This window comes from Equus asinus, chromosome X, assembly GCF_041296235.1.
Source record: "Equus asinus isolate D_3611 breed Donkey chromosome X, EquAss-T2T_v2, whole genome shotgun sequence".
NCBI classification, from domain to species: Eukaryota; Metazoa; Chordata; class Mammalia; order Perissodactyla; family Equidae; genus Equus; species Equus asinus.
In genome coordinates this window covers 53657407-53670970 of record NC_091820.1, presented here as the reverse complement: position 1 = coordinate 53670970, position 13564 = coordinate 53657407, and the positions used below count along the sequence as shown (strand labels likewise).

The following is a 13564-nucleotide window of genomic DNA, read 5'->3' as shown; positions in this document are numbered from 1 at the left end:
TTCTATTTCTGTAAAGAATGTCATTGGGATTCTGATTGGGATTGTGTTGAATCTGTAGATTGCTTTAGGTAGAATGGATATTTTAACTATGTTTATTCTTCCAATCCATGTACATGGAATGTCTTTCCATCTCTTTATGTCATCATCCATTTCTTTCAGAAAAGCCTTGTAGTTTTCATCATATAGGTCTTTCACTTCCTTAGTTAAATTCACCTTTTTGTTGCAATTGTGAATGGTATTGTGTTATTGAGTTCTTTTTCTGTTAGTTCATTATTAGAGTATAGAAATGCTACTGATTTATGTAAATTGATCCTATACCCTGCAACTTTGCTATAGTTGTTGATTATTTCTAAAAGTTTTCCAATGGATTCTTTGGGGTTTTCTATATATAAGATAATATCGTCTGCAAACTGAGAGTTTCACTTCTTCCCTCCCTATTTGGATTCCTTTTATTCCTTTTTCTTGCCTAATTGCTCTGGCCCAAACCTCCAGTACTGTGTTAAATGGGAGTGGTGATAGAGGGCATCCTTGTCTCCTTCCAGTTTTCAGGGGGATGGTGCTCAGTTATTGCCCATTGAGTAAGATGTTGGCTGTGGGTTTGTCATGTATGGCCTTGTTATGTTGAGGTAGTTCCCTTCTATCCCCATTTTGTTCAGAGTTTTTATCATAAATGGCTGTTGGATCTTGTCAAATGCTTTCTCTGCATCTATTGAGATGATCATGTGGTTTTTGTTCCTCAATTTGTTTATGTAGTGGATCACGTTGATTGATTTGCAGATGTTGAACCATCCCTGTGTCCCTGCTATGAATCCCATTTGATCATGATGTATGATCCTTTTGATGACTTGCTGAATTCTGGTTGCCAAAATTTTGTTGAGAATTTTTGCATCTATGTTCATCAGCAATATTGGCCTGTAGTTCTCCTTTTTTTGTGCTGTCCTTGTCAGGTTTTGGTATCAGTGTGATGTTGGCCTCATAGAATGTATTAGGAAGTGTTCCATCCTCCCTGACTTTTTGGAATAGCTTGAAAAGGATAGGTATTAAATCCTCTCTGAAAGTTTGTTAGAATTCCCCAGGAAAGCCATCTGGTCCTGGGGTTTTATTCTTTGGGATGTTTTTGATTGCTGTTTCAATCTCTTTCTTTGTGATTGGTCTGTTCAAATTGTCTGCTTCTTCTTGACTAAGCTTTGGGAGATTGTAAGAGTCCAAGAATTTATCCATTTCCTCTAGGTTATCCATTTTGTTGGCATAGAGTTTTTCGTAGTATTCTCTTATAATCCGTTGTATTTCTGCAGAGTCTGTTCTTTCTCCTCTTTCATTTCTGATTTGGTTTATTTGAGCTTTTTCCCCTTTTTGCTTTGTAAGTCTGGCTAGGGGTTTGTCAATTTTATTTATCTTCTCAAAGAAGCAGCTCTTTGTTTCATTGATCCTTTCTACTGCCTTTTCTGTTTAAACAGCATTTATTTCTGCTCTGATTTTCATGACTTCTCTACTTCTGTTGACTTTGGGCTTTGTTTGTTCTTCTTTCTTTAATTCAGTTAGGTGTAGTTTAAGATTGCTTATTTAGGATGTTTCTTGTATGTTAAGATGTGCCTGTATTGCGATGAATTTCCCTCTTAATACAGCTTTTGCTGTATCCCGTATGAGTTTGTCTGGCATGTTATCATTTTCATTTGTCTCCAGGTATTTTTCGATTTCTTCTTTAATTTCTTCAATGATCCATTGCTTGTTCAATAGCATATTGTTTAGTCTCCACATCTTTGTGCCTTTCTCAGCTTTTTTCTTGTGATTAATTTCTAGCTTTGTAGCATTATGATTGGAGAATATGCTTGCTATTATTTCAATTTTTTTAAATTTGTAGAGTCTTGCCTTGTTTCCCAACATATGGTCTATCCTTGAGAATGTTCCATGCACACTTGAGAAGAATGTGTATTCTGCTGTTTTTGGGTGAGTGTTCTATATATGTTTATTAAGTCCAACTGTTTCAGCTTTTCGGTTAGCTCCAGTGTTTCCTTGTTGATTCTCTGTCTGGAGCATCTGTCCAATCATGTGAGTGGGATGTTGAGGTCCCCTTCTATTATTGTGTTATTTTTGATAGCTTCTTTTAGGTTTGTTAATAGTTGCTTTATGAACTTTGGTGCTCCTGTGTTGGGTGATATTTATATAGATAGCTTATATAGATATTTATAAGCGTTATTTCTTTTTGATGAAGTGTCCCCTTGATCATTATGTATTGGCCCTCTATGTCTCTCTTTACCTGCCTTATCTTGAAATCTGTTGTGTCTGATATAAGTATTGCAACACCTGCTTTCTTTTGTTTGCTACTGTCTTGAAGTATTGTTTTCCACCCCTTCACTCTGAGCCAGTGTTTGTCCTTGGAGCTGAGGTGTGTTTCCTGGAGGCAACAAATTGTTGGATCTTGTTCTTTAATCCATCTTGCCAGTCTGTGTCTTTTTATTGGAAACTTCAATCCGTTTACATTGAGGGTGATTATTGATGCATGAGGGCCTAATGCTGTCATTCTGTTGCTTATTTTCCAGTTTTCCTGTGTTTCCTTTCCTTCTTGTACCGTGTGTTTTAGCCTACCCATTGACTTCTGCAATGTCTTCTGCTGAGTTTTTTTTTTATCATTTTCCTTATTTATGTTTTGTGTCTCTGTTCTGTTTCTTAGTTTAGTGGCTACCCTGCAGTTTGTATTCAGAATCTCGTGCATAACGTAGTCCATTTTCTGGTGGCCTCTTACTTCCTTAGCCTAAACTGATTCAGCCCCTTTCCTCCTCCCCTCCTAAATTATTATTTTCTTCTCTTATTCCAACTTATGTTGTGACTTTGTGGTTAGAGTGATAAGACTGTCTTTGCTTTGGTGATTTCCTTCCCTTTATCCTAATGCTATAGTTGAATAATTTCTATCCTATTCTGGTTCTATCTATTTGTCTCCCTACTCTGTATTTTGTGACCCCCTTTCTCCATTTTTTTCTTTTTTCACGTATGAGGGCCTTTTTGAGAATTTCTTGTAGAAGTGGGCCTGTGGCTATGAAGTCACTTAGCTTTTATTTGTCTGGAAAAGATTTAATTTCTCCCTCATATCTGAAGGATATTTTTGCTGGATAGAGTATTCTTGGCTGAAGACTTTTATCTTTTAAAGTTTTGAATATGTCATTCCAATCTCTCCTAGCTTGTATGGTTTCTGTGGAGAAATCCACTGAAAGTCTGATAAGGGTTCCTTTGTAGGTTATTTTCTTCTGCCTTGCTGCCCTGAGTATTCTTTCTTTGTCATTCATTTTTGCCATTTTTACTACTATATGCCTTGGAGTAGGTCTTTTTACATTGACAAATCTAGGAGATCTGAAAGCTTCCTCCACACACATTTCTCTCTCAATCCCTGGATTTTGGAAGTTCTCTGCTATTATGTCGTTGAGCACACTTTCTGTTCCATTTTCCTTTTCCACGCCCTCAGGAATTCTGATGATTCTTAAGTTGCATTTTCTCATTGAGTAAGATATTTCTCTGAGATTTTTTTCAGTTTTTTAAATTCTTAGTTCTCTTTCTTCCTCTGTCTGGAGCCATTCAACCTGTCTACCTTAGATTATGCTAATTTTCTCCTCTATGGTGTCTACATGGGCATTCAGGGTGTCTGTATTCTGTTTTAACTGATCCATTGTATTTTTCATCTCTAGTATTTCTGATTGATTCTTCTTTATAGTTTCAATCTCTTTTGTGAAGTAACTCCAGAACTCGTTGACTTGTTTTTCTATATTTCCCTTTACCTCATTGAGTTTTTTGATGATAGCTATTCTGAATTCATTTTCACTTAGTTTACCTATTTTCAAGTCCTCAGGACATACTTCTGTGTTTTTGTTTTCCTTTCAGTCTGGAGCTTTTATAAATTGCTGGATGGTACAGGAGCGGTTTTTGCACATAATGCTATTATTCGGTTGCAGTTACAGCCTGTTGCCACTAGATGGGGGTTGAGAGCCACACGTTCTGTGCTCTCTGCTTTCAGTCGTGATGGTGGCGCACAGCATGGGTTGGAGGAGAAGGGGCACTTTCTCTCACGTGCAGACCTGGATTCCAATCAGATCTCGCTCTCTGGTTTCCTGGGGCCTTGGCTTGATGGGGTCCCCCCACGCAAAAACTTTCCCACGTTAGAGAGTTTCCACTGCATGGGTCTGTGGGAGTCCTGGACAGTCCCCCAGATGTGCGGCCCCTTCCCTGCTCCTTCCCTCTTGGAGCCTCCCGTGGCAGCGATCCCAGTCTCTAGGGGAGGGAGTGAAGTTCTCTCTTACCCCGTTCTAGCTCGTCCAAGGGCGGCTCCAGCCTCTCTGTCCTCCGTCATTTGGTTGCTGTGGGTCTCTGACGATTTCTGTGTTATTAGAACTTCTTTGGTTGGAATGCAGTTGCTCTCCTTAGTTGTAATTTGGAGGGGAGAGAGTCCCGGGAGAACTCAATCTGCCATGTCACTGACGTCACTCCACACAACTCTTCTGTTTTTGAGGCCTAAAGAAGAGTTCTAAGAAGCATTTTCTCCCATGGATTGTTGTATATAAAAACCTCCATATGGGCTGATGGCATTGTCTCAGAGCACAGTTCAGTAAAAGCTATTCTATGGGGGTCCAATAAGATTTCCACCAAATAACAGACTCTGAATTCTCTGGCTTGACCCATTGATGCATTTGTATGTTTACAATTAAGTTATTTAACTTCTTTGCACCTTGGTTTTCATATCTGTAAATGAGAGAAACAACTCACCTCACAGAATTATTGCTAAGGTTAAAAGGAATAACAAATAAAATATTTAACATATGATCAATATTTAAAATGTTAATTTCCTCCCCCTGCCCTTCCCCTCCCTAAGATTTGCCTCTTCTAAGAAGTAGCCAAGTAAAGCAAGACTTCTATGTAGACATCTGCTTCAATTTATAAGTCATGTATTGACCTTCACATCAATCTTATGTACTGCTGGGTAACAATTTATATTCATCACATAGTTTGTCTTGGCTATCGCCTAGCCTTGAGGTCAGCCAGATCCTATCAGCTCAGCACACACAGTAACTTAGTCCCCCTATCAGTTCTGCCTTCACCATTTTCTGCTGCAAAGTTAATCCCAAGCAGCATTCCCCTCTTCCCCTTCCTCCACAGTCTTGCCCCCAGGCTGCTGGCGGCAGCTGCCCTGATCAAGTAGTTCCAGTTAATGTAAGTACTGATCTGACTGTCCGGTATCAGCCAGACTATCTCAATCTGGGCCACAGCATTACCTGGCTTTGCTTTTTGCTTTAAATCAATTAGCAACAGGCTAGTGTGACACAGCATTTTTCAAAGCCCCAGGCCTCCAGCTTTGGCTACATAAAGCAGAACTGAGATAGTAGTTCTGACCTTGGTGGAGAATTAGCCAAACCTCTGGTGTACTTACCTCTTTGAACCTTGCCCGCTCTCACCTCCTTAGCTCTTACTCCCTCCCTTCCTCCCCATTTTGGCTGCCACTCCAGTGATGGATCCCAGGCAACAGAACAGATATCAGTTAAGCAAAAACTGCAAACAGCTCTGACCCTGAGCTATAACTGATAGTTATTATCCCCAGGTGCTGGCCAGCAGCCCAAATGACAGTGTCAGAGGAGGGAGCTGTTACATCCACTGACCCACTCTGCACCTTGCAGTTGTCATACCATTTCAGTTCTGTTGTTCAGAGTTTTGCCAGCCATCCTGAGGATCAATGCACAGCCCTCATTGCTTTAGTAATCCAACTGTGCCATTGTCCTCTCCCCCATCTTCACCTCTTGCATTGATCTGACATTTGAGTAGACTTGATATTCTCCACACTTTTTCTTAGCAATTAAAAATATAAAAAGGAAGGTGCATGTTAAGTTGCTTTGTTCCATGGCAGTCAACTTTACAATAAAATCAATATTGTTTGCTGATGTAATTTTGTCAAGGGCCCTTTTCTGTTCCAGACATGGAAATGGATACTTTCTCTTCTTCTAGTGCATCTAATCATTGTGATGGGCCTGTGAGTATAGGTTTTATTCTCCCCATTTCACAGATGGTGAAACTAAAGCTCAGAGAAGTGAAACAACTCACCCAGAGTCACTCAGGTTGTAGGATATGGAGATGGGGCTTGAACCTAGGCTTCTTGGGTGCCACATTCTTATTTCTTAAGCAGCTTTAGCTACCTTCCCTTTTCTGTTTTCTAAGAAGTATTCACTTTTGGGGGAGCAAAGTTATAAAAGCCCAATTTCCTGCCTTACTTTGATATTACTGCCTCTTACTAGGCCTGGCTTTGGAAAGGGAATTTGTGTAGCTTCTATAAAGGGACTTTCCTTTGGGGAATGGAGGCGGAAGACATCTACTTACTCATATTTGCTCATTTATTCAGGCATAGTGCTATGCAATGGGAGAGAAAAAGATGAAAGGCCATGGTCCTTGCCTTCCAAAGGTTCATGGTGAGGCTGGCGTCTAAGCAACCAGTCCCAGTCAAGTGTGATCTGTGTTCTGTAGAGAATAAATTCCAGTAGGAGTGTGAGTCAAGGAGCACTTCACTCTACCTGAGGTTCTGAGAATACATCCACACTGGGATGACATATCAGTTTAGGAGCCCTTTTTAGCTCTTTTCCTCTGTCTTGACTGGAGCGAAAGACTGCATCCTGGTAGCATGCTCTAGAGCTTGAAGAAAGGGTGCTTGTAAAGCCTTGCTCAACCACAAGGCCATCAATACTGCACTGGGGTGAATAATGCTATGAGTGGCATTTGCATCTCCTCTAGAAGTATTAGGAACAGATTTTCTCTTGCAGTCATGGGCTGTGCTGACCATTACTTACATTTTCTTGTTTGGATTCATTATGCTTTAATAACCTACTTTCCTGGAGCCTAACTCCAGATTGATCCACAAGGGTAATTCATGGCTAAAGTAGAAGAGAGGCTTTAAGGTGAGCATGGGAGAATGTCATACAAATAGAGAGATAATTCTAGAAGACTAGGGGAATCTACAAGAGGAAACAACCTTCCCTTACTTTGTGTCCTCAGGTTGGGTGTAGCTGGATATGAGGAAATGTGGAAGAAAGCTGCTTAAGGTTTGAGACTGATGACTATCAGGTCCTGAGAAATCTACAAATGCTAATATTCTTTTGTTATGGTCATTGACAGAGAATGCGGAGAGAGGGAACAGGTTGGGCTAGAGAGGGAGATCAAATTTGTAAATTTGTAGTAAAAGTCAGGTTGTGGACCAAGGTTAAAAAGAAACTAAGAGGAAGTATAGTTTGGTAGAAAGACCATAGGCTCAAAAGACTCAGTGGAGTCTCAGATATGACTTAGGCTCCAGAATCTCCCAGATGTGAATTTCAATCTTGGTTTTGCCTCATCCTAGCTGTGAGAACTTGGGCAAACCACAAGCTCTTTGAGCTTTATTTTTAGGGTAAAATGTAGTTTAGTTTAGTGTAAAATGAAGATGATAATTGTGCCCTATTAGGATCACTGTAATAATGAAATAAGATATCTATGTACTTGGCAGTTAATGAATACTCAGTGAATGGTAGCAGTTGTTTTGCTTTATAGGAGGCTAATTACTAGCCATATGGTCTTAGTTAGGTAGATTTCACTTTTTTGAGCCAGTTTTATTAACTTTCAGTGGGGACGATGCCTATGTTGCAGGCAATTTTTTTTGTGGGGATCAAGTAAGATTAGGTGTACAAAGCTTCTAGTAATATAATAGAAGTTCAAAAAGTGATAGTGCTACTGGGTGGGTAACAACCTCTTAGTAAATGGCAGGCGTGGAGGATGATAGGTGTCTACTCTTCTATATTTTTGAGCCTATGAGAATCCTTAAGCCTCAAATGTAGATGTCATAAAAAAGCTCAGAGCTACTTTTTCCATCCTCAACCTGTACCTGACCATGCCAAACACCCAGAAAGAGGAGGACCATTGTTGAGGGGATGGCACAAGGGAGTATTCTTAGCCATCCCTCAGGGTCCAGCTCACGTCCTATCCCCTCCACGACGCCTTCTGACAATCCTGCCCCAGGGAACTCTCCCTTACCTCACTTCTTTTGGCACCCACATTTGGCCCTCTAATGTGAATGCTAAGTTACAGTATTCACATTTATTTCCCATGAGTATGACATCATTCTCCAACTCGTTTTAAGCCTCTGGAGGATGAAGTCTGTGTCAGATCATCTGTGTGCATTTCTTGTGAGAGCATAAGGCTAGGCACAAAAGCTCTCAAAAAATACCTGGTATATTGAACTTCTTTCAATTAGGTTTCAGAATAGCCCTGAAATTTGGGTATATCATGTTTGTGTGTCACACATGGCACAACTGGGGGCTTAAAAAGGGAGAACTTTTTTCCGTTGTACTTCTAATGGACTGAACTACATTTTTCTTTACTCAATAAATATTTATTGAATACCATTTACATGCAAAGCCAATTAATTGGGCCTCTGGTGAATACAAAGATGGATCCCACCTGGATCTTGCTCTCACGTTGTTCCTATTCTAATAGGGGAGATAGAGCCACCAAAACAAAGAGCCCTGATTCAAAGTACAAGGTGATTAATGCCTTAAGAGTAGAGAAAAGAACTTGGAGCATCTTAGGCTTCCTAATAGATATGGCACTTAAGCTGAGTCTTGATAGATGATGCCAATTTGGGCATGTGGGAATAGGGTAAAGAGCGTCTGGGAAAGACATGATTCATCATAAGACATGTACAGGGAACAACAAATACTACTGGTTGTTTGGACTGTAGGATATGTGAAGAGAGGAAGGGTGGAAAGGTAGATCAGAAAGACCATTTGAAACCAAATGGTAGAGGGTAGTGAATTCCAGGTTAAAAATGTTTGAGTTTATTTTGCAAGCAACAGGGAGCTATGAAATCTAAATCTAAATCTATCTATCATCTATCTATCTACCTATCTATCTATCTTGAGATCTTTTCCAAGCTCCTTAAGTATATGATACCATTCAACTGGCTTCTAGAGTCAAAAGCAGCATGTAAAGTCACTAGGAAGAGATATAGGTCTATAGACTTATATCAGGGATGCAGTGATCTGGGAAACAGTCAAAGTCTACATTGTACAGGTAGGGAAGTGATCTGATCAAGGTCACACAGCAAGTTAGTTTTAGTATAAAGACTTTAATCTAGGTCTCTTAACTCCCACTTATATTACTCTTTCATCCCTGCCTCCTCAGTTTGACATTGCGGCTTTACTATGGCAAATTAGAGGCAGGAGAGAACAACACTGGGGTCTTTCAATCACGAAAGCCCTTTGCTGCTACTTCAAAGTTTGACTTGTAAGGCATCATCCTGTTGGAGCTCCTGATAAAGAGCCTAGGAGGACACAAGGTTAATGACATTTGTTTTCCAAGGCCATGGGTTGATATCCATCTGGATGTGGCTGTGACTTGGGAACGAATGGGGTTCATATTTCAGGGAGTATCATCTAGTTTTCTCATCAAGGGAAGTGATAGCCCTAGGATGGATATGGCATCAGGTGGAAATGTGTTAGGGCTCTGACTGTAGCATATGCTTCCTGTCCAATATTCCCTCCAGTAATCAGTAGAAATGGAACAGCATTGTCAGCTCTGGTAATTTGTGATGTGCAGTGAGCAAGCAGCATCATGTGGCCTAGTGGTTCTCAACTCTAGCTACACATAGCATCACCTCGGAAGCTTTTAAAGATACCCATACCCAGGTACTACCCCAATCAATTAAACTAGGATCTATGGGGGTGGGGCCAAGATTCTGTATGATTTTAATGTTCCAAATGTGTACCCAGGGTTGAAAACCACGGGCACTTGGGACTACATGGGCTTCAGAAAGCAGATGGACCTGAATCTATTGCCAGTTAACTATAAGGTTGCTTCTCATCTCTGCATCTGTTTCCTCAACTATAGAACAGGGATAATACTTTCTACCTTACAGGGTTATAGCCAATGTTAAATAAGACATGCATAAACTACTGAGTATAGTATCACAGTACCTGGAACAGTGCAGGTGTTCAATAAAAAGGTAGCTGAAATTTCTTACCAATTCCTTTGTTACCATTACCATTATTATTATCATTTATAGTTTTTTATATTACTACTAATGACAATAAAACAGCAGACAGTGGGGAAAACAGTGGATGCAGAAATAGGAGATATGGGTTTCAATCCTCACTCTACCACTTACCTAACTTTGTGGTTGTGGGTGAGTCAGTTCACTTTTCTGAACATCAGTTTCCTTCTATGTAAAATGGAGAAGATAAGCCCCATCTATTCTTCCCGCCCAAGCTTATTGTGAAAGTCAAATAGTTATCTGAGAGAGTGTTTTGAATGGTATAAAGTACATTAGAAAAATCATATTATTATAATTTTGGTCATTTTTCAGGTGCAATTTTGTGTCCCCAGCCTTGTGCTAAGGGGAATGGCATGTCCAGAAATGTAAGATATAGTCTAGAGGGGGAGACAGAATTTATATGTGTGTACGTGAATAGTACTTGGTTCATTCCTCTATTAGAACACCAATCACACTGTATTAACATTATCTCTTTTCATATCTGTCTCCCTCACCAGAATGACTAGCAGGAGGAATTTTAAAAACCCACACAGCAATATGTAAGCACTTCACAAGTATTTACATGGATGGAAATTACCTGTGCCAGCTGGAGTGTTCAGATGGGTGAGATTTGAGCTGAGTGTTGAGAGATGATTACAATACAGATAAGACATGAGGACAAGGGCATATATCAGGCAAGAAGCAGGACAGAGTCTAGCACATATTTACTCTTGCTGTATGCTAGACACTCTCTATAGGCCATCTAATTTAGTCCTCACAACTACCTGTGAAGAAAGATTATTATACCCATTGCAAAGATGAAGAAATTCTGAGTCAAAGAGATGAAATAACTGCCCAGGGTCCCACAGCTTGGAAGTGGCGAACAAGGCCTCAAAACCAGTTCTACCCAACTACAGACTCTCTGTACTTTCCACTATACCATACTGTCTCACCTAGAAGTAAGAGTCAAGGGCTTGCTTTGATAGGGCAGTGAGGAGACCAATTTGATTAGAGTAGAACTGGTGGTTAAAGTCTGGAGTTAGTGCCTGGGATGATAATTTGAGACCAGCTCATAGAGGGCCTTCAATTTATGTTAAGGAGTTTGAACCTTATCCTGTACATTCTATAGCTGCTGGGAAGATCTTTAAGGAGAAGAAAAACAGTGTAAAGATACTTAGGGTAAATCTCACAACAGTGTTATATGGATTAAAGTTAATATTTTTTACATTTACCTTAAAAATTTTTGTAGAAGAAAACTTAATGAATATCAAGATTTTTTAACAAAAATTGCATGAATATTAAGATCTTAGAACACCCTTGCATAGTTGCACATATGTCTGTTTTCATATGGTATTCATCAGGCCATGAGCACTTTTGGTGTACTTTTTTTCACTTAACATTACTTTATATACACATTTTTTTGACCTGGCCCAAATCCTTGTCAGTTCATATGTAATATGTATTGGTTAAATGCTTGTAAGAATTTAATCGTTTGCTTAGCCTTTGTGGTTGGGTCTAGCTTATTGTTGTTAACAAGCATGTTTTTGTGCCAATTGTTTTTATTTTTTCTTTTGGGTTAATTCCTTTGGGCTTGTTCCATAAAATATGTCAACTGGGTCAATGAGTATGGACTACCTCATATGTATGATTTTGCATTTAATCCACATTGTTCCAGAATTTTTTATGGCTATCTAGATAGAATAAGCCCAGTGTACAGTGCCATCAGCAATGTATAAATGCATCTCTTTCACCATACTCCTGCCAGAACCATTTTATAAAAAATTATATATATTTATTTTGTACTGACTAACCTAGAAACTAGAAACATAGAGACTGGAAGACGAGTTAGCAGACTGCTATGATAGTCAAGGCCTAGGTGCAAGAGTGCCTGAGTTTTGGTAATGACGAATTTAACAAATTCGAATTCATCATCAAACATTAACTAAGCACCTACTATGTGCCAGGCTCTGTACTAAACATATTAGTACCTGATTAAGTCCCCTCAATATCTCTTTAAGATAATGTATTATTGGTCTTGATTATGTAGATGAGGAAACTGAGACACAGCGAATTGATGTGACATACCCTGGGTCACACAAATATGAAGTTCCAGAGCTGGGGTTCAAACATAGACTTTCTGAAGGGGCAACTGTTGGAAGAATTACAAAAAAAAAAATACAGAGTTGTTAGTCACCAAAAGGAAATGGGGGCCAAGGCAGGTGGCCCAGGTAACTCTGATATTGACTGCCTGCTCCTGAGTAGTGTTCCACTGGCTAACCATCCAAGTTCTTGGTGGTGTTCTTTCTTCTAGGAGACTCTGATAGTTTCAGCAAGGTGCGGCCTCCAGGAGACAAGCCAACCATCATCCGTCCCCCAGTGAGGCCTCCAGACCCTCCCTGCCGGGTAGCTGCTCCTCAGAAGCCAGAACCAAAGCCAGACATTGTGGCTGGCAATGCAGGGGAAATCCCATCATCTGTGTAAGTAGCGTTTTTCCTCAACCTTGACCTAAGGCCTATTTTAAGTTACCAGGAATGCTTTCAGGATCACCATCATGGTTGTTAAGAGTGTACAATGCACAACTTGGGACCTCATTCACTTCATAGTCTAGGGGAATGTCACAGACCAGCCCTGTTTGGAGTGTTCCACTCAACACTAAGAGATTTCCTAAAGCTGAAGAGTTTGATCCTTAGTGCCTGATAGGAGATCCATCTTTCTTAGTTGCCCTGATCTCTGTAGGGTGATAAGATTACCTTCTGTTTCCTTGTTCCCTTGACTCTGGAAATTTTTTCTTATTTTCTTCTTATTGGTACTGGTTTTAAAAGTAATTTAATGAACAGATTTGTTCATTGTACTTGTGCCTTGAGGCTCTTTTTTAAAAGCAAAGGTATGATTTTTAAAAATCTAAAATGAGTCAGATTCTCCAGAGAGCCTCATCCAGGGTAGGAGCTGAGCTGATGTCCAGCAGGTCCTCCTGAAGCTGAGCTGCAAGCCAAGAAACCAAGAATAAGGCGGCTAAGGTGGGGCCACAGCATCACTCAGGGACCAGCCTTGCTTGGCCGCAACTAGCTTGGCTGGCCTCTCCTCAGACAGTGCCTGGGACCTCTCTCAGTAAACTGCCACCTAGTGTTTCTTTCTCTTAGGCCTCTTGTTTTCCATAATTGTAAAATGGGTAAACTAAGAAAAACAAAGCCTCCACCATTTTGAATAATTAACTAAGTGTGTTTCCAAAATGCCAAAAACTATACTTTGAAACCAAGGACTTGTTTCACATATTTCTCCCAGGAATAGCCTGAATTGGGCAACATACTCAGACCATTCTGAACTAACAGAGAGCAAAGGGTATTAGCTATAGCCTTTAGGGGACCTATAATCTCTAAGCCACTTCACATTCTGATACTTTGGTTTCTCCTCAGACGCAGATCTTTTGCAAGCTAAGGCAGGGCCTGGCATTGGTCGCCCATCTGATTCATATTCTCTTGTCCTTTCCATTGGCCATTGGTTCTCACACATATTCCAGAGCAACTCATAAGACTTGTTGGCTTC

At 40.1% G+C, this 13564-nt stretch overlaps 1 protein-coding gene across 3 annotated transcripts in view; it reads left to right on the top strand.

The window, feature by feature from the left end:
* The window catches only part of OPHN1 (oligophrenin 1), a 496179-nt gene that overhangs the window by 473766 nt on the left and 8849 nt on the right, over positions 1 to 13564 (top strand). For all 3 annotated transcript variants that reach the window (XM_070502226.1, XM_070502227.1, XM_070502225.1), the window contains one exon: positions 12333 to 12498. In XM_070502226.1, the coding sequence (XP_070358327.1) occupies positions 12333 to 12498 (166 nt within the window). The remainder of the gene's footprint in view (positions 1 to 12332; positions 12499 to 13564) is intronic.